At 43.3% G+C, this 19,010-nt stretch overlaps 1 protein-coding gene across 7 annotated transcripts in view; it reads right to left on the bottom strand.

Moving 5' to 3' along the window:
- Positions 1–19,010, bottom strand: part of ANKRD6 (ankyrin repeat domain 6) — a 181,573-nt gene that overhangs the window by 61,104 nt on the left and 101,459 nt on the right. For 6 of the 7 annotated variants that reach the window (XM_025862583.2, XM_025862595.2, XM_025862591.2 and 3 more), the window contains exon 2: positions 5,539–5,806. In XM_025862583.2, the coding sequence (XP_025718368.1) occupies positions 5,539–5,658 (120 nt within the window). In that variant the 5' untranslated portion in view covers positions 5,659–5,806. Of the gene's footprint in view, positions 1–5,538; positions 5,807–9,180; positions 9,349–19,010 lie in introns of those variants that run through there. The other variant, XM_073893613.1, reaches the window with a different exon arrangement.

Here is a 19,010-nt window from a genome sequence, read left to right as displayed (position 1 = left end):
AAATGGGATCTAGCACAGGGGAGAGGTGAAAGGAATTTTCAGGATGACTCTGTCCAAGCAGAACTAGAGAGCAACACAGATCAAACCGGAATGGAAAGATGGATGGGTCCAGAAAGGGTATCTCAAGGAAAAGAATAAAACTGACAAACACATGATAGGATTAATCATATAGGAAATTTGTACTAAGCAATAAGGAAAATTGTACTAAGAATTGCTTTACAGAATTGTTGGACGGTAGAGGGAACTCTTAATTATAAGTTTAAATAAAACTAAACAAATAAAAAATCAAGGCAATTATCAAGTCCAGGAAAAACAGCAAGTTATATAAAAATGGAAATGTAATTAATTATACTACAACTCTTGGCTCACCAATGAACAGCAATTACATAATCACAGTAATTATGAATCTGCTCAAGATTGTGATATAACTAGATTGAGACAGTATGGAAGAGAAAGGGGCAATAGATTATGTCTAAAGTTGATCAACCTCTCCCATCCACTCATTCTCAGGAAGATATCACAGCTGTGCTATTCAATACAGTAGCCAACAGCCACATGTGGCATTTTAACTTTAGTTAAAATTAAATTTGAAATTCAGCCACACTAGCAACATTCTAGGCACTCAATAACCATGTGTCGTTACCCTTTTAGACAGCACAGATATAGAACATTTCACCATCACAGAAAGTTCCGTTTAACAGTGCTGTACTAGAGGGTTTATCACATCAAACCAAGGGAGTAAACCAAGAAAGAAAAAGACACTAGGAGGTCAACATATATGAAAGTGGTAAGCGAAATCCCTAGGATAATATGAAGAGTGACATTTGTCAGAAGGCCCGAAGGGCCACCAGTCCAGACTGAAATAGGGGAGGGGGCTCCAGAGAACATCTCTTCAAAGAGACTCAGTGGAAAGACTACCTAACACATCTGAACATCCAGAGAGCAGATCAGCAACTGAGTTTTAGGATAATTTGTGATATGCACATACAAAACTAAGGAAACAAATACAGGACAATTATTAACATCAGAGTAAAGGAATTATTACAAAGAAAAAAAAAGGAAACATGATAGTACACTCTACATGGTTCAGCTATAAATAAACTAGTTAAGTGGCACCTGGGTGGCTTAGTCAGTTGAACATCTGATTTTTTTTTTTTAAGATTTTATTTATTTATTTGACAGAGAGAGCGAGAGAGCACAAGCTGGGGGAGCAGCAGGCAGAGGAAGAGGGAGAAGCAGGCTCCCCGCAGAGCAGGACCTTGGGATCATGACACGAGCTGAAGGCAGACACTTAACCGACTGAGCCACTCAGGTGCCCATGAACGTCTGATTCTTGATTTCAGCTCAGGTCATGATCTCAGGGCCATGGGATCCAGCCCCACCTCAGGCTCTGTGCTCACCAGGGAGTCTGCTTGAGATTCTCTCCTCCTCTCTCTCTTCCTCTGACCCTCACCCTGCTCTCTCTCTCTCCCTCTCTCTCAAATAAATAATAAATCTTTAAAATAAATAAATAAATAAACTGGTTAACTTAATGTAAAGACCGAATGCTGATGTCACCTAAGTAATGACACAACTATATTGGAGAAGGTAGACATGCACATGTGAGAGCAGGGAAAAGAAAGTTAAATCTTAGACCATCCGTTTTTATATTGTTACATCAACAGATAATGCCTAAAATGGAAAAATCAAGATTGAGCAGTATCAGCATATCATTCGTGAATGTAAACACTAAAATACCCAAAAGACTTGAATGTAGTTGGCTATGAAGACTCAGAAATGGAAGAGAAACATAGTAAAAATATTTGACACTTTAATCTATGTGTAGGTACAACATAAAAATTAAAGTAAAACCTACTGTTTTTTTAAGTTTTTATTTTAATTATTAGTTAACATGCAGTGTTATATTAGTTTCAGGTGTGTGATATAGTGATTGAGCATTTCCATACCTCATCTGACAAGTGCACTCCTTAATTCCCATCACCTATTTTACCCTTTCCCCCACTCACCCACCCCTGGTAATCTATCTATCCATCTACACACACATATATATGTAATCTTCTGTTATATGGCCGAATAATATTCTGTTATCTATATGTGTGTACATCTTCTTTATCTATTCATCTATCCATGGACACTTGGGCTGCTTCCATATCTTGCTACTGTAAATAATGCTGCTATAAACATTAGGGGTGCATGAAACACTATGAATTAGTGTTTTTTGTATTCTTTGGGTAAATACCCAATAGTGCAATTCCTGGATCATAAGGTAGTCCTATCTTTAACTTTTCGAGGAATCCCCATACTGTCTTCCACAGTGGCTACACCAGTTTGCATTCCCACCAATAGTGCAAGAGGGTTCCTTTTTCTCCACAACTTCACCAACACTTATTGTTTCTTGTGTTGTTGATTTTAGCCATTCTGATAGGTGTGAGGTGCTATCACATTGTGGTTTTGATTTGCATTTCCCTGATGATAAGTGATGATGAGCATCTTTTCATGTGTTTGTTGGCCAACTGCATGTCTTCTTCAGAGAAATATCTGTTCAAGTTTTCTGACCATTTTTAAATTAGATTGTTTGTTTTTGGGGTGTTGAGTTTTATAAGTTCTTTATATATTTGGATACTAAACCTTTATTGAATATGTCATTTGCAAATATCTTCTCCCATTCAGTTGGTTGTCTTTTAGTTCTGTTGATTGTTTCCTTTGCTGTGCAAAAGCTTTTTTATTTTGATGTAGTCCCAATAGTTTATTTTTGCTTTTGTTTTCCTTGCCTCAAGAGACATAGCTAGAAAGAAGTTGCTAAGCCTAATGTCAAAGAAGTTACTGCCTGTGCTCTTTTAGGATTTTTATGGTTTCAGGTCTCACATTTAGGTCTTCAATCCATTTTGAATTTATTTTTTTTTTTTAAGATTTTATTTATTTATTTGACAGAGAGAAACACAGCGAGAGCAAGAACACCAGCAGGGGGAGTGGGAGAGGGAGAAGCAGGCCTCCCGCCGAGCAGGGAGCCCGATGCGGAACTCGATCCCAGGACCCTGGGATCATAACCTGAGCCGAAGGCAGACGCTTAACGACTGAGCCACCCAGGCGCCCATTTTGAATTTATTTTTGTGTATGGTGTAAGTGGTCCAGTTTCACTCTTTTGCATGTTGCTGTCCAGTTTTCCCAGCACCATTTGTTGAAGAGTCTTTTTCCCATTGTACATTCTTGCCTCCTTTGTTGAAGATTAATTGACCATATAATTGTGGATTTATTTCTGGATTTCTTTTCTGGTCCATTGATCTATATGTCCATTTTCTTAAGGACTTATTTATTTATTTGGGGGGGTGGGGATGGGGAGAAGCAGAGGGCGAGGAAGAGAGCAAATCTCAAGTAGACTCCCTGCTGAACGTGGAGCCTGATGCAGGGCTCGATCTTATGACCCTGAGATCATGACCTGAGCTAAAACCAAGAGTCTGATGCTTAACTGACTAAGCCACCGAGGCACCCCATGTGTCTATTTTTGTGCCAGTACCATACTTTCTTGATTACTGCAGCTTTGTAATATATAACTTGAAGCCCAGAATTCTGATTGCCTCCAGCTTTGTTTTTCTTTTTCAAGATTGCTTTAGCTATTTGGGAGCTTTTGTGGTTCCATACAAATTTTAGGATTGTTTGTTCTGGTTCTGTGAAAAATGCTGTTGGTATATTAATAAGGATTGTATTGAATGTGTACATTGCTTCGGATAGTACAGACATTTTAACAATATTTTTTCTTCTAATCCATGAGCCTGGAATGTCTTTATAATAAATATATATTTAGTTTTAGTCCCCATTCCTGGCTCATGGCTCCTCAAATCCTTGGAATTTCCTAAGTGATAAGAGCAATGGGAGCATCTTTTGTTACAGTAGTTGGTCTTTTGTCCTCAGTTCCTGAAATAGCTCCAGATCCAAAAAAGTGAAAGAAGTGTGCTCTTCATAGTAAGTCCCTTTCAACCACCTGAGTTTTTATTAATGAGGTAACTTTTGGAAAGCCCCTAAGGATGGGGGCTGGTTTCCAGGGGAACCAACCTTGATTAGAGAGTTAAATTTTCTGTCCTAACCCCTGGCCTCCAGGGAAGGGGGGGTGAGGCTGGAAGTTGAATGTCAATCAGTAATTACCAATGAAGCCTCCATAAAAACCCAAGAGGATTCAGAAAACTTCTGGGTCGGTAAAGACATGGAGGTGCTGGGAGGGTGGCGCACTCAGAAAGCCTGGAAGCTCTGTGCCCCTTTCTTCATATCTTGCCCTAATGTCTCTCTTCTATCTGGCTGATCCTCAGTTATATCATATCCTTTCATAATGAACTGGTAATCTAGTAAGCAAAATGTCTTCCTGAGTTCTGTGACTGCCTCTAGCAAATTAATCGAACCCAAGGAGGGAGTTGTGGGAACCTTTGATTTATAACCAGTTGGTTAGAAGCACAGGTGATAACCTGTATTTGGCAATTGCATCTGTGTGGGGGCGGGGGGGGGGCAGGGAGGCACTCTTGTGGGACTGAGACGAGACCTTAAACTGTTAAACTGCTTGCTTGGTGATGCCAAAAAAGCACACATCAGAATCATGAAATACAGAGACTGCATATGAGTAACTGAAAATGTGGCCAATCTTTGCCACCGGTGGTCAGACATTACCATTTGAAAACTAAACTTTGCTTCTTACCACAGCTCTATCTGGGGTGGCCTGGAGGGTGGGCTTTGGAGCCAGACTCTGCAAGTACAAGTAGCAATTCTGCCACTCAACAGCTGAAGGACCCTGAGCAAGTTACTTATATCATTCTGTGCCTCAGTTTCCTCATCTCTACAGTGGGGATGAAAAAAAGAACCTCGTCTAGAGGACTGTAAAGTCCTGAGAGCAATACTAAGTGCTCAATAAGTATTTTCCATCAGCATTATCTCCTCTTTGTATTTTAACTTGTCACCTAACTCTGTAGCCTGACTTTCCTCCGTTTTGCTACAAAACTGCCCATTGGCCAGTATGTTCTCTCGTCTCCCATGGTATTATCTGTTGGTGGGGGGTAAGCAATGTTCTCCAAAGCTCACCATACATTTTTACTGACCCATATGAAATGAAAGCCCAAAGAGATGGTGGCCGTCGTCTGGTCCAAGCCTGTCACTGTACAGAGGGGACCAGGGAGGCTCTGCACAGCAGATGGGCTGCCCTGTCCACAGGTTGGTCTAATGTAATTATTGTACAAACATTCTTCCCAATAAGTTTTTGTACCCCAACTTCTCCAGAGAGATCTCTTATCCATCTAGCTAAAGAAGTAGGTGAGAAAAAGCCACACTGTGATTTTAAAGACTGTCAAATGCTAATTACAAGTCACTCCATTTGAAAGATAGCACTGAAAGCATTTTAATCCCCCTTCCCTCTCCCCAACTGTCATCACTGGAAAAAAGAAGAAGCCAGTTCTATGAAAGCTTCAAACCAAACACAACAGTTGTACAGACAATGGTTATTAAGAGGTAAGCTTTTTCCCAGGGAATGGCTAAAGTGTTTTTTTTTTTCCTTCTTGTTACCTTGGTAACTGCTACCTTGGCGCCCTTGTTGATGAGCTGAACCACATTCTCTGCTTGGCCTTTGTACGCAGCTATGAGAAGGCGTTCTGAAAGTGTAGCGACCGCATCCTGCTGGCTCATGAATTAGGAGAGAAAGAGGTTTTCAGGAACGCAGTAGACAAGTTCCTTCAGCTCAACACGGTGCCACTGGCCCGGGCAGGCTCCCACGGGTCAAGATGCTCCCGATCCTTAGAAGGTGCCTCTGTTATTACTATGCCATCTTCAGGACCTAGGGATTACAAAACAAAGTTGCCATCAGCACCACTCAGCACACAGGATGGGCCACACGTCTTCTCTCTGATCTCAGGGCATCTGCTGAGGGCTCATGGCAGGGGACAGAAGCTGGGTAAAGACAGGACAAGCACGAAGCACACTCTGCACACCAAAGCCCCTGAACTGGGAAACAGAAGGCAGCAGAATGTGCCAATCTCCCTCCCTTCCTCCCGCTTCAGGGACATTCTCCAGAGGATTATAACAAAAACCGTGAGGTCTGCTCTGCACTTCCATCCTAGGTAGCAGAGACCTGCTATAATCCCATCCACATCACGGGGGTTCCAGGCCTGTCTTTGGCAGGTAACTATACCATGTATGATCTCAAAGGGCCTCTAGACCATGTTCTGTGGGTCCACCACAGCTAACACGCTGCTTCTGCTGGCAGGTGAAGGTGCCTGTGGATCACACCCCACGGAGACCCTGAGGAGTGGGTTAGATCCTTGGGATTTTGTCCCAGCATTTACTGCAGTTCCTTTGCTTCATCCTTGCCTCACTGTAAACAGCGCAGTTTCCTGAGTTCTGGGACAGATGGAGAGCTGGGCACAGGCCCGGGCCATCTCCCAGTTCCAATTATTGTCAGAACAACTCCTTTGGGAACAACAAGGATGCTAGAACCACTGACAGTGCGCGCTGCCAACTGCACCGGGAGGGGCTGCTTCTGTTGCTTCTGTGCCTAATGGGAAATAAAAGGCCTACTAAAACCAGCTCTAGGATGTGAAGCCCCACTCAGAGCAGTGGTCTGGAGGTAGTAGCTAGCAGTAAACTTAACCTCTTCTTTCCACCAAATGGCAAATGGACAGAATTTTAAAGACTGACTCCTATCAGTAGCCCTGGGCCACCATTACAGCAAACCAAAGCCACTGGTAATTATGTCAAAAGTAAAGGATTCAGGGCACCTGGGTGGCCCAAACTCACTCTTGATTTCGGCTCAGGTCAAGATCTCAGGGTCCTGGGATCGACTGGGCTCAGTCTGCTTGAGGTTCTCTCTCCCTTCTCTCCCTCTGTCCCTCACCCCTCAAATAAATAAATCTTAAAAAAAAAAAAAAAACAACCAAACCAATCCACCCTGCTCTGCTCACTGAAAGCACAACAAACCTGGAGAAGGGATGCTCCAAAGCAGAGGACTCCTCTGTTCGTGGCTAACACGGTCAGAGGTCCCTGGGATGCACCTGAAACCCTGGTTGAATGAATGAGCCAGTGAAAGGGTAATGTTGAGATTCAAAGCAGAGAAACAGAGCTGGAAATGCTACTGGAGATTCCCAGGGTCCCAGTGAGAAACTAGTTTGGGCTTTATGTTTCCCAGACCGTTCCACTGTTTAGAGTGGTTTGTTTTTGTAAACACTGGATACATTGTCTCTCTATTCAGATGATCTGTGGTACCTTCAAACCAATAATACTGAGCTTCTGTTCTGTTTGCCCCAATACTGCAAAAGCATTCCAGCCCCAAAAGGCAGGAAAATACAATATTAGCTGTGGCTTCCTAAATGCTCTCCCTCCACAACCACATTCTTCCATTTACTCATTTGTTATCTTTGCGCACTCAATGGCCACCTTCCTGTACCCAAACTTTTCTTGCAATGGGCATCTGAATGTCTCAACTACAATGGCCCAGTTCATACAGATACTGTTATCGTGACTAAAATTTCACTCATTTTACTTCAGAGCTTAGCTCCTGGGGATAGACAGAGATGTCCTTGCTGCAAACTCAGTGCAGCCCATCAGCCGAGGTCACGAGCTGCAGACCAGCAGTGCTGTCCAGTCTCCCCAGCAACAGATGTGTGGGTCAGCAAGCCCACAGTACATGGACAGCCACTCCCCTCCTGTCCCAGACAATAAATCCAGCTCTTAGACACCTATTGCCATGGTTGCAGTCTTCTGAGATAGCCTTGTTTACATAATTACCTTTGGTAAACAGCCCTTTGTAAATCCAGCACACATTACTATTCCTTTTTTTTTTTAAGATAGAAAAACACTACAGTTGAGAAATGTTAGCCAAACAGAATTTTTAAAAATTATTTTTAATTTTTTTTTTTTGCTTTTCAGTTACAGCTACTTAAGAATGAAATGCTCCCCACTCCCCACTCCCCACCCCACTCCACCCGACCCCCTCCACCATGGCCAATGCACAGCCTGCCAGAGGCACAGGGCAGCTCCAGGACATATTGCTTATAGGATTTTGGATACTTCCCCCAACTAGAATTGCACAGAAAACTGCCTGCAAAATCAGGAACAGAATCCAAGGTTCCAGTTACCAGTCTGCAGCTAGCATCATCCCTTTGTGCTTGGGCATCTCAAGTTCATTCTCAATTTAAATCCAGTAATAGGCTTGCTGGTAGGACCTCCAGCATTCACCTACAGTTGCATTTACACACAGGGTGGTGGGAAGAGATCAAAGTGGCTGAGTCTTCTTTTTGGCTTCCTTTCTACACCTCCACCTTTTGGAATAAGGGGATACTCAGCTTCTTGTCTGACACCTCTGAACTAACAAATCGGGCCAGGCAGAGTCGGGCTGAGGGAGAGGAATAAGGGGGATAGAGGTCCCCCAACAAGAAGTGGGGGAGGAAGACGAATAAAGAGGTGGCAACCAGTCTGCAACCAATGAGTTAAACTCCACTGCCAACCTGTTGGATCCCCAGGCTGTAGCAGCCCCATTCCCTCATTAAATCTGAGCCTCCTCTTCCAAATAGATCAGCTATCATTCAAGACACTTCCCACGGCTGGCGGTGAGGAATTTCTTCTGCCCCACATCTATCAATCACATCCCTCTTTGTCACAATGCTCACTTTCACAGGGCTCCAGAGAAAAACATTAAATGCAAACATGCTGCCAGTTTTTAAGCAGAAATGAAATAAATCCATGATCATAAATATTCAATGAGCTTCCTGAATCCAGAAAGTATTTAGCTTCCTAAGAAAGATTTCCCTCCTTTCTCTAGCCCACTGCCCCATTTTCACTGCATTCCAATTTGCCAATGCTTTTTTTTCTCTCATCATGAATGCCAGAGGGCCACACAGCTGCTTGGTCTGTGATGCAATCTGTTTTCTTTTTATAGCAAAAGGTCTATGAGGTTTGCTCTTGCTGTTTTCTTGAGGATTTACAACAAAGTCTCCTGGTACCAATATCCCCAAACCACTACATTCAGTTTCCTGACAGACAAAATATTCTAGAAGAGACCTGGCAAACAAAAGTCCCAGCCAGGACATTATGCACAGCCCACCCAGAGACAGTCCACAGGCACCCAGAACCAGTGGTTAGGGAGCACCATCAGTTACAATAACTCGCTTTGCTCCTACTGCTCAAAACCCTGTAGTGAAGAGAGACTGTACTCACATCCGGGGGTCTGTCCTCCCCATTCTACATGGTATTCTGTTGCTGGATAATTGCTGTCAATTCTTTCCTGGAGAGATCATTAGCTTCCTAGGGTTGTCACGCCCAGTGGGTCTGCAACGATTTACTCGCCTTTTTCCCTTGAGCTTCCTCTGCCAACTCTGGCCAAATCACATCTAAAAGCTTATTAAGACATCCACTCAGATCACAATGTCTTGTGGCTTCCTAGTCTGCTCGTCACAGCTTCTGAAAGTCTTGGGTCTTCAGGTCTTGTCGAACTGCTCCCTTCTGCCGGCAGAGGACCTGTAACACTGCCCTATCAAGAGTCAGGGAATAATTCACAAATGGGCGGAATGCTTTTGAATGTTGCTCAGATGACAGAGAGACGAAGTTTGCATTCTGGCAGCAGTAATACCAGGAGAAGAGATGAATGTGCATGTTGTAAGGGAGGGAGAATGCAGGTAGGGTCAAAACCTGTAATGAACTGCCTTTATGTTAACAGGGAACAGCAGAGATCCAGACATTGCACCCTCCTCGGCAGAGACTTCCAGCACTGTGACTGCAGCAGTACAGCAGTCAAGGGGCTGGGAGAGCAGCTGTTTCAATGTTTGTAAGCCCAGAGTTTGTCTCACAAACGCTCCTCTAAACAGAGTCTCAGTGGGGAGGGGAAAGGGAGGAGATAGGGAGAAAAGCTGTCAAGTTTTGATCAAGTGCTGTCAATGGCCCTAACCATCACAGGGGTGTCCTCCAGACCACTTGTTGAAGCAACAGAAAACTAACTCCCCAACTAGAGCAGTCAAAGAAAGGAAGAGGGTTTTCATTTTGACTTGAGCCATATTACCACTTTTTCCTTATTTTGAAAGCCAGAATTGTTGGCCCTGAAGATGGGAACACTATTTTCAATGCAAACCCTCCAAGCACCCTCCCTCCTCAAGGCCTTGCCCCCATTTCCTTGAGGGTAGCAGCTCTTATGGGCAAGAGGCTGGGATTCTGCTTTGGCCATTATCTGGCTTATACCAAGGGGAGAATAGCCAGACTCAGGGCAGTGCATTACAGAGAGACTGAATTCCACTGGGCAGACAAAGTGCCGGTAGAATAAGCTTTTTTTTTTTTCTTTTTTAAAGATTTTATTTATTTGACAGAGAGAGAGAGACACAGTGAGAGAGGGAACACAAGTAGGGGGAGTGGGAGAGGGAGAAGCAGGTTTCCCACTGAGCAGGGAGCCCAATGTGGGGCTCGATCCCAGGACCCTGGGACCATGACCTGAGCTGAAGGCAGACGCTTAACGACTGAGCCACCCAGGCGCCCCGATAAGCTTATTTTTAATACATAACAATCGTACTGGTTTATCCAAAAGTGATCACTGCTGGGATACTGCCATCATGGACTCCCAAGTGAGGTTAGAACAGGGAGCAATGTGACTCTCTCCCTACCTTAAAGAAACTGACCCTGATAGGTCTTAATGAAGCCCCAAAGGCCAGGTGCCAAATGGGAAATGTAAACCTAATGTGACAAGTATAAAGAAAGGAGTGGTTACTTTTCTCAAAACTTCTGGGACATTTCCTTTTTCTGAGAATAGTACCCCACATAATATTATCAATGAGGACAGTACAGCCCTAGCTGTTCACAGAGCCTGGGGTCCCCAAATACTATCTGCCAAAGACAGGGACAACAGCGGCAGAACACCCTTTTGAGCAAGCCCATGACTCATTTTACACACCTCACTATTGCAAAGAAACACATATGCTTATTTCTGGAGCCACGTGAAGTACGGTACTTCTGAATCTGACAGTTACTGAATCGTTGAAATAATCCCCTCAGCAGGAGACATACAGAGGCTTTTGCAGCAAAGGCTGAGCGACATCTGGAAACCTGTGACATACTCTACCATCAAGAAAAGCTGTTAACACATATAAAAATAGTATCAGAGGCCTAAGAATATCACTGAATAAAGTTATGATTGACAGAAAGCTTGTGGTATAGAGACCTCTTCTTTTTACATGGGACGATAGTCACTTGTAGACTGCCCAGCACTGCTAGATCACCAGAGCCTCCAAACTGGGGCTACCAAAATCACATATACTGATACCCACATGCTCAAAATCCACACCAAGTCATCGCCGAGCCTTCTTTACCTAGACAAGGCGATTATGCCCTCATCTGTGTTCTTACAGTTTTCTATAAGCTCCTGTTATGGGCTGAGTTGTGTTCCCCTCCCCCAGATTCATATGTTGAGGCCATGATCCTCAGTGTGATTACTTGGAAAGAGTGCCTTTAGGAGGTAAATAAGATAAAGTGAGGTCATAAGGGTGGGGCCCTGATCTGATAGGATTAGTGTTTTTATAGGCGAGACATCAAAGAAAGTCCCTCCCCCTTCTCTAATCACTCTCCTATTTGCCCCCCCACGCCCATTCTCAGAGGAAAGGCCATTTGAAGACATAGCAAGAAACTGGCCCCCTGTAAGCCAGGAAGAAAGTCCTTACTGAAAACCAAACCCTGTTGGACCTTGATCTTGGACTTCCAGCCTTGAGAACTGTGAGAAAATAAATTTCTATTATTTAAGCCACTCAGTCTATGGTATCTTGTTCTGGCAGCCTGAACTAAGACAGTTCCCCTCACATGTAATTGCTGGCATGGGCTCAAGGTTGATTTTCCTGCTTAGACTAAACTCGAGTACAGGAACCCTGTTTTGGTTATCTTATATTCCAGTGCCTGGCTTGGTTCCTGGAATACTGTTAGCCTTTAATGTCTGTTAAGTGGATGATAGAAAAACTAAAAACTAATTGCTTTTTCTAGTCATTAACTGTCTTCAGAAGCCTGTGGATATCATGAGAAAAAGAGGAAGTAAGTCTCTACCAAGTCAGCAAACCTTTTTCTTCTTCCCCCACAGATGAGGCAGGCTATGGCTCCTGAACCTCCATGAGATAATAAATGGATGTAGTCATTCTCCTCTCTCCCTCCCTCCTCAAAATAGAGGACCACCACTCCGGGGAGAAGAATTACCAATCTGTAGACAGACCCTACCCAGTGCCGCACGTCCGTCAGCACCGCAAGCATTGGACAGCACCACAGCCACTCAAGAATTTTCTTTTCGCTACCCTCAATCCCTGTTGGGTAAAACCACAAATGCTAAAGACAAACCAAAACAAACAATGCCAAATTATAAGAAAACCAATCCCCGCACAATAATCTACCTTCCATGCATACACTTCTTCCACCCACTTCTTAAATCTGCTTTGATCAGGCTTCTTTCTGCCCGCCCCCCCCCCCGTTTTCCCACTAAGCTGTTTGTTGTTGATGTTGTACTGTACTATGCATTTATCCAAGAGATGGGCACAAAGAAAGACAGAAACCGGGAGAGGGAGCTTTCTTGTTTAGTGTGCGAGGCATGAAAGGAATCAGCAAAGTTCTCACAGAGAAGGGTAGGTGTGGGGTGAGTGGTGGAGGATGTGTATGATTTTGTTAGCTAGAGAAAGGGAGAGGAAATAGGCAGAAGAAACAGCAAGAGCAAAAAGGCAGAGTAGTCTGGAAGTGCATGTCATGAGTGGGAAAGACAAGCAAAGAGACTGTTGCACCTGAAGCTTGTAATACATGGGTGATGACCCAGAGATCACGTTGCAAAGTTGGGCTGTGAAAAAAATTTCGTATCATGCCAAAGACATTAGTTTGTATCTTGCATTTGTGATGGGGAGCTCTAGAAGTTGGTAAGCACAAGAGAAACGAGTCATATTTTTACTCAACTTAGAATTCAAGATTTCCAAGAACTGGATTAATTATAATTATGGGTTCATGTTACACTTTGAAGATTGTACGCACATGGCTTTCTTTCTCATTCTTCCTTTGTATATCTCTTCTTTTATTCCTTCCGTTCCTCTTTCCTCCTTTCTTTTTATTTTAATCAATAGATCTTATTTTTTAGATCAGTTTTAGGTTTACAGAAAACTGAGCAGAAAGTACAAAGGGTTTCCACGTACCCCCCCACCCCCAGCCAGTTTCCCCTATTATTAACATTTTGCATTGGTGTGGAAAATTTGTTACAATTGATGAGTCAATATTGATACATTATTATTAACTAAAGTCCATTAAAAGTTTACATTAGGGTTCCTTCTTTGTGTTGTATAGTTCTGTGGGTTTGGACAAATGTATAATGAGGTGTATGCACGATTATAGTATCACACAGAATAGTCCCACAGACCTAACGCTCCACCTGTTTATCCCTCCCTCCCCCCCAACTCCTGGCAACCACTGGACTTAATACTATCTTTATAGTTTTGCCTTTCCCAGAATGTCATGTAGTTGGAATCATACAGTATATAACCTTTTCAGTTGGCTTCTTTCACTTAGTAATATGCATTTAAGGTTCCTCCATGTCTTTTCATGGCTTGATAGCTCATTTTTGTTAACACTAAATAATATTCCGTTCTACAGATGTACCACAGTTTGTTTATCCATTCACCTATCAAAGGATATATTCATTGCTTCCAAGTTTTAGCAATTATGAATAAAGCTGCTATAAACATTCATGTGCAGGTTTTTGTGTGTCATACTTTTTTATCTCATTTGGGTAAATACTAAGGAATACCACTGCTAAATCATATGTTAGGAAAATGTTTAGCTTTACAAGAAACTACTATACCGTCTTCCAAAATGGCTATAATATTTTGCATTCCCACCAGCTGATTTTACATTGACCTAATTGCCAAATGCAGTGGTAACTTCCAGTTCTTACCTTATGTGCTTTCTCTGTTGCATTAGGCACTGCTACCATTCCTTCACCACACTTCCTTCTCCTCTGGTCTCTGTGGCCTAATCTCTCCTCATTCTCCTACCACCCCTTGAACTGTTTCTTTTTCTCATTCAAGGGCTCTTCATTCACTGGTCCCTTAAATGTTGCAGGTGCCTCAGATTCTATCCCTGACTGCCTTCTCCGCTCATCTTCTTCTCTAGAAAATCTGTTACCCACCTCCCCAACCCCTGCTGCTGCTGCTCACATGCCCCTCTGCTGCCTAGATACAGACTTCTTTAGCCTCAATCACTTTCTCTGAAGCTCCATATTTTAAGCACCCGCCCATTTAAAGACATCGTACTTGGATATCCCCTATCAACATGTTCAGAACCAAATCATCATCCTTCTTTCAAACCCATTCCTTTTCCTATGTCCCCATTTTGGGGAGCGGCTCCACCTTTCATCTATCTGCCTATTTCCCTAATCTGGAACTCCTCCCAATTCTCTGATTCTCCTTCCCCCACCCTCACATTCCATAAATTACCAAATCCTCCTGATTTGAGACAGTAATACACAGGGTTTAAAAATGAGAGTTTTGAGGGGTGCCTGGGCGGTGCAGTCAGTTAAATGACTGACTCTTGGTTTCAGCTCAGGACGTGATCTCAGGGTCGTGAGATCAAGCCCTGCATCTGGCTCCACGCTCAGTGTGGAGTCGGCTTGGGATTCCCTCTCCCTCTCCTTCTGCCCTTCTCGTTTGTGCTCACATGCTCTCTCTAACAAATAAAGTAAATAAATCTTTTAAAAAATGAGAGTTTTGAGGTCAGATTCCTGGGGCTCAAACCCCAGCTCTGCCACTTACTTTGGGCAAGTTTCTAATGACTCTAAGCCTGTTTTCTCATGTGTAAAATAGAGTAACAGTTCTTACCTCATTGGGTTGTTGCAAAGATGAAATGAATTAATACACACACTGTACAATGTCTGGCACATAGAAAGTGCTCAGTAAATATAAGCACAGCTGTATGGTTGGTACTTAAATGTTCCTTGTTCTGTTCTCTCTTCTCTAGCTGCATGGCCACTGCTTTGATTCAGGATGTCATCATTTCTTACCTCAACTATCGCAGTGGCCTCCAACTAGATGCTAATGATGTTTCCTGAAATTCTGCTTGTGATTATCTAAACTTGGAAATTGGGATAAGAAAGGTGAAGTAGTTTTCAGCTTGTGTAAGGGAATCTGCTGCTGCAGATGAGTTTTTACCAAGGGAAAAGTAGGCCAGACTAATGTTCAGGATTCTGACAGTGAGTGTGCTTTGGCTCAAAATGCAATAAAAGATAACTTTGAAGAAGTCAATATAACCTGCCCAGATAGTTGTTAGGATTTATTAAACTTGACCCTCAGGAAAGATAGAGCCATTGAGCCAACAGTATTAAATTCTCTCTCCTCTGACTGGGCCTTAGAAGATCACTGTGCCAGTAAGAGAGAAGTTCCCCCTTCTGATGTGTCAGTGTTAGAAGAAGGAGAGTAATGAGAAACTTCTCCAGTTTGTTTCAAGATGGCAAAAATGGAGTAGACAGATGAGCTGCAATGCAGGAGGAGTCATTACTTCTGTCTATCTGTCAATCAATAGTCTGCTAGGTTGTGGCACTTATGTCTTTGGGGCCAATTATTTTGCCTTTGTCTATGGACCTCTCATCCTCTGTGCTTCTAGCCAAAGAGCCTTTTATGACCAGATCATATGGGGGCTATGGAGACTGCTAATCACAGGAAAGAAGTTCAAGTGCAGAAGCTGCCTCCCACAGTAGTCTCCCTGTCTCAAGTCCTCCCCACCCCCTCCCCACCTCAGTATATGTGATCACTCTCAGAATGCCTTTTCACAACAAATGTGATCATGCTTCCCCTTTGCTTATAAACCTCAGTGACTCACGTTCCCCCAGAACAAAGTCCAGCGAGACACAAATCCACACATGGCCCAGTCTTACCTCTATTTCCAACCACCTGCTCTGCTGACACCCCACCCACCCATCCTGCACCCTGGCTTCGCCACACAGGTACTCAGAACCTTAAAAGCACCACCCTGCCCTTTTTGCTTACAATGCTCTTTAGATCTTTTCCAAACTCCTTCTCATCCTTCAAACCTGATTCAAAGTGCCCTTCTCTCAGATGATTCCTCCAATGCTACTCCATCCTCCAGGTTCCTAAGGCCCAAATCCCAAGGACCCTGAGCTCAAATCCCAGCTTGACTACTTATGTTGGGCAGTGTATTTAATAAATCTAGGTTCATTTCCTCATGTATAAAATAGGAAGAATAACAGTTTTTACCCATTGGGTTGCCGCAATCAAATGAGGCTAATACAAAATAATGTAACTTTTAAATCTCACTGTAAGTATTTACCAAACTGGACTGCAGTTGTGTGATGTCAGTATTCTTGGCCGCTCCTCCTCCCTTCTGATCAAAAAGCCTTCTCCATTCAGCAGCTCTTCTAAGGACACTGTCCCAGAGAGGCTCCTGGGCTTTAGGATGCAGAATCAGAGGGCAGTCAGCAGAGAAAGGAAAGGCAAAGGTTGACTTGTCAAGGGAGGCCAAGCCAATCCGTATAACAAAGAGCTGGGAGGGTGAGCAAGTAGTGCCACGCAGAAAGGAGGATGGAACAAGAGCTTCTGGAGGGTGGTGGTAAACAATAGGCTTCTAAACATTGTGGAACATGAGAGAATTAGGGAGAGAAAAGGGGATATGAAAATGTCACTGAGAGTTTGTGAATTCAGTTTCCTTTAATTTTTTAAGAGCAACAAGTAAAGATTACTACTTTCTAAAAAATTACTTTTGGTCTTTGGATTATGATTATTTGAAGATGTCCATACAAATACTAGACCACAAGAGACTGAAATTCTTTGGGGTTACCCTTGTTTACAATGTCTTGGCTCTCAGACTCAGCTTCTCTAGTACAGGGGCTGTGTCTCATTCCTTTCTGTAAATCCAATGCAAGCACACAGCCTGGTATATGGCTTATGAGAATACATACTTGCTGAACAAATAAACATATCTATGCTTATACAACTGGATCATAGACTCCTATGAGCAAGTCAATGATCTTATTTTTCCATGGGTCCAAATAAATCATTGAATGCTGCAGAGAGTTGAATGGTGGCCCCCAAAAAGGTATGTCCATGTCCTAATCCCCAGAGCCTGAGTGTTAAATTATATGACGAAAGATATATTATGTTAAGGATCCTGAGAACAGCGGTTATCCTGGATTATCTGGGTGGGTCCTAAATGCAAGCACGTGAATCCTTAGAAGAAAAACAGAGGGAGTTTTAAGACAGAAGAGGAGGGCGTGTGACCCCAGAGGCAGAGATTAGAGTGATGAGGCCACATGCCACCTGGACCCATCAGAGGACAGATGAGGAAAGGGAGAATTATCCCCAAGAGCCCCCACAGGGAGTACAGCCCAGCTGACACCTTGATTTCAGACTTCTGGCCTCCAGAATGTGAGAGAATAACTTCCTATTGTTTTAAGCCATCGAGTTTATGGTGATTTGTTACAGTAGCCACAGGAAAGTCACACAAATGCCTTATACATAATGGATGTTCAATAACTCTTTGTCAATTACCTGTCAGGGGTCACTTCCAATCACAAGCTGTGCTTCCTTTTCAAAGTCACTCACCCACACTTGCATGGCCAAGAGCCAGGACTCTACTATGTCACTTCAACACTTGTGATGCTGTTGTAACCAAGGGATCCTTCACTACTGTCTCAGGAACAGTCAGGTTCCAGGGGCTAAGTGTCTACTGACTACATATTCCAGTAGAATGTTCTTCACTCATTCCTTCAAGAAGGAGACGGTACAGTAGGGAAGCACTTGATAATGAATTGGAGGGTGGAGAGCCACCCTCACTGGGGTCTCTCCAGCTGGCCACCAACTCAGGCTGAGTACTCAACGGTTGACCTGCAGGAAACACTGCTGAACTGAAAGACAGCCATGTTAGATTTTCAGTTCCCAATTGTGAACCACAGTACTCACACACGCACGCACATGCATACACACACCCCAATCATAAAGTTGCTTTGCCAGCCAAGAATTAAGTGAATGCAACCCTGCAGACATAGTTTCAAATATGGTAAAAGGAAGTCTGAGATTAACATGAGTGTCTACTCAGAAGTAAAAATCCCAAGTGCCTACTCACAGTGACTTGCCACTATAATTTCAGCATTTTTTTCCCCACTATGTTCCTCAGGGAACAGAGGCCTTCTCTCAAAGGCTTTCTCTCAAAGCTTCTCTCAAAGCTGGAGGTCTCCCAGTTGGCAAGGCCATGACCCTTGTAGGAGACCACTCACACACAGAGATTGCTTCTACTTATCAAAGTCTGCTATGTGGTCTTCCAGAAATTATTGTTTTTAAGTCTGTGGACCCAGTTTTCCTATGAGTGATCCCATTTTGATCAATTGTTCTGTCAATGAAGTATTAACATAATATCCATCTGATACTACGATAGAGACTATGATGCATGTCACCCCTCCCTCCCAACTCCCATTTACCCTAATCCACATGACTTTCTGCAATAGCTTTTTCAAAATCTCCAACTTTCAGCAAGCATGACTGGGTTAGATGTGATTTGATAGTAGTACTGTCCATCACCCACAAAAGGAGACATCCAGTGTTCTGGAAATGCTGGTACTACATCAACTGTTTCTACGCCACTGTTTGCAAAAGACTATACACACATGGATTTCCCATCTCAATTCCCTTTTAAGAGTGGTTGAGGTAGAAGTAGGTAGAAGCAAGGGGAGAAGATTAGTTAAACACTCCACCCAGAGTGTGCTTCATGACTTTGGGCAAGTTATATAACTTTCTTGGGCTTTAATGTCCTCATCTGTAAAATGGGGATAATAATGGTAGCTACTGGCTTCATCAGACAGCTAAAAGAATTACCTGTGGGTGTAGATGACAAGCATAGCACCTGGCACAGAGTAAGCATTCAGGAAAAAGAAAAATTGGGGGAGGGGGCAGCGAAGCAAGGGTTATTGAGCAATAGCAAAGTGATAGTACAAAGCTCCCAAGGAGGGAGGGGACCCAAAGGGGTTGCCCAGCACTCAGGAAATATTAATTGTG

The sequence above is a fragment of the Callorhinus ursinus genome, unplaced genomic scaffold (genome assembly GCF_003265705.2).
Source record: "Callorhinus ursinus isolate GAN/ISIS: 27379988/994484 unplaced genomic scaffold, GSC_fseal_2.0 scaffold6, whole genome shotgun sequence".
Lineage (NCBI taxonomy): Eukaryota > Metazoa > Chordata > Mammalia > Carnivora > Otariidae > Callorhinus > Callorhinus ursinus.
The sequence above is the reverse complement of the archived record's forward strand: the minus strand, read 5'-3'. Positions and strand labels throughout refer to the sequence as shown.